This window comes from Sinocyclocheilus rhinocerous, unplaced genomic scaffold (assembly GCF_001515625.1).
Source record: "Sinocyclocheilus rhinocerous isolate Xijiao unplaced genomic scaffold, SAMN03320098_v1.1 scaffold1433, whole genome shotgun sequence".
Lineage (NCBI taxonomy): Eukaryota > Metazoa > Chordata > Actinopteri > Cypriniformes > Cyprinidae > Sinocyclocheilus > Sinocyclocheilus rhinocerous.
Window position 1 is genome coordinate 163,332 of NW_015641013.1, and position 1,341 is coordinate 164,672.

Sequence of the window (1,341 nt, forward strand, 5' to 3'; positions counted from 1 at the left end):
AACAAAAAAAAAACAAACAAAAATAAAATATAACAGTACTGGAATGTCCCTCTTGTGATGATACCTATTTACCAAATAAATAAATAAATAAATTCAGATTTTAATCAAAATTATTTTATTATCTTTCTTAGAAAAGCTTAAAGGTTCTACTAAGAAAAATAGTCCAGGCAGACTATTTATAACTGTACAGTTTAATGTCATTATACAAAATATTTATAGTTTCAAAGCAATGATTAGAATCACATATAAAAATTCTTCACAGGTAAAATATTTGTCAGGGCTTGGAGGTTTTGGGCCCAAGGATGTGATTAAGAATATTATGCAGCAAGTCATAACAGATGATCTGGCTAAGGAGTTCAACTGGCAGGGGAGAGGAGATAAAAGACCCTTCTCTCATCTTATTTTAACAGATGTGATTAGAGGTAAACTCGCCGCTGCATGAACACTTCCCACAAGAATGTTTGTATTTTGTCTGCAGTTGTCTTTACTTTCAAATCAAAACAAAGGCAGAGAAATAAAATTAATTTAAAGAACTCTGAGACAAATTTGACCTAAAGAATGTAAAAACTATTTACAGCTGTGAGTATGAGGCACTATACAACAAATGCTTGAGGTTTTCCAATTAACTTATCAAGTTTCTTCTTTCAGATGCTGCATTCAAACGAAGTGTAAACAGGGTTGAGTGTGAAACAGAAATAAAAAAATATCTGAGTTACACAGCTGATCGACTCGGTCGGAAGAGACCAAGAGAACAAGGAGGTGAGTGATACAGACGTTATAGATGTCATGTGAATGCGCTCATGGGACTATATCTCAGATACAGATGAGCTCCTGACACACATATAGGGATTTCCTTGGTTTTGATTTTAAGCTCACTTCAAAATTCATGCAATGTTGAATGCTTAGATCAAATACAATGTGCTTATATACCTACGGCATGAGTATGTATAGCACATTTTATTATTTTTTGTAACTGTGTTGAAAACACCAATGACGGTGTTCTTCATTTATTAAATGGCCAACTCTATAGAAACTACCTTGTTTAATCAAAATGTTTAGTATATTTTGCATAATTACCTCCTCCCCCTGCAGGTCCTGGGCATGAGATTCCAATTGTGATTTCTACCTCACTGATGGACAACCAGCCAGAGATGGAAACATCTCGGAACTTTTTTGATGAATGAGTTTTTGATCATCAATCATAGGTCATGAAGACCCACATTAAACATACATTTTTTAAAATTTATTTCACTTTGACATTACTTAATGAATTGTCATGTTTTCAGTCATATGCCAGCAGTGGGATTAGCATGCATGTCTGATCCAATAACAAAAAAAGTA

General features: G+C 33.6%; 1 protein-coding gene across 1 annotated transcript in view; it reads left to right on the top strand.

Moving 5' to 3' along the window:
• LOC107753517 (uncharacterized) overlaps positions 1–1,304 on the top strand; it is a 2,590-nt gene extending 1,286 nt beyond the window's left edge. Inside the window, exons 5-7 of the mRNA XM_016569668.1 lie at positions 263–422; positions 649–759; positions 1,093–1,304. Coding sequence (XP_016425154.1) covers positions 263–422; positions 649–759; positions 1,093–1,184 — 363 coding nt within the window. The 3' untranslated portion in view covers positions 1,185–1,304. The remainder of the gene's footprint in view (positions 1–262; positions 423–648; positions 760–1,092) is intronic.
• The last annotated feature ends 37 nt before the right edge of the window (positions 1,305–1,341 follow it).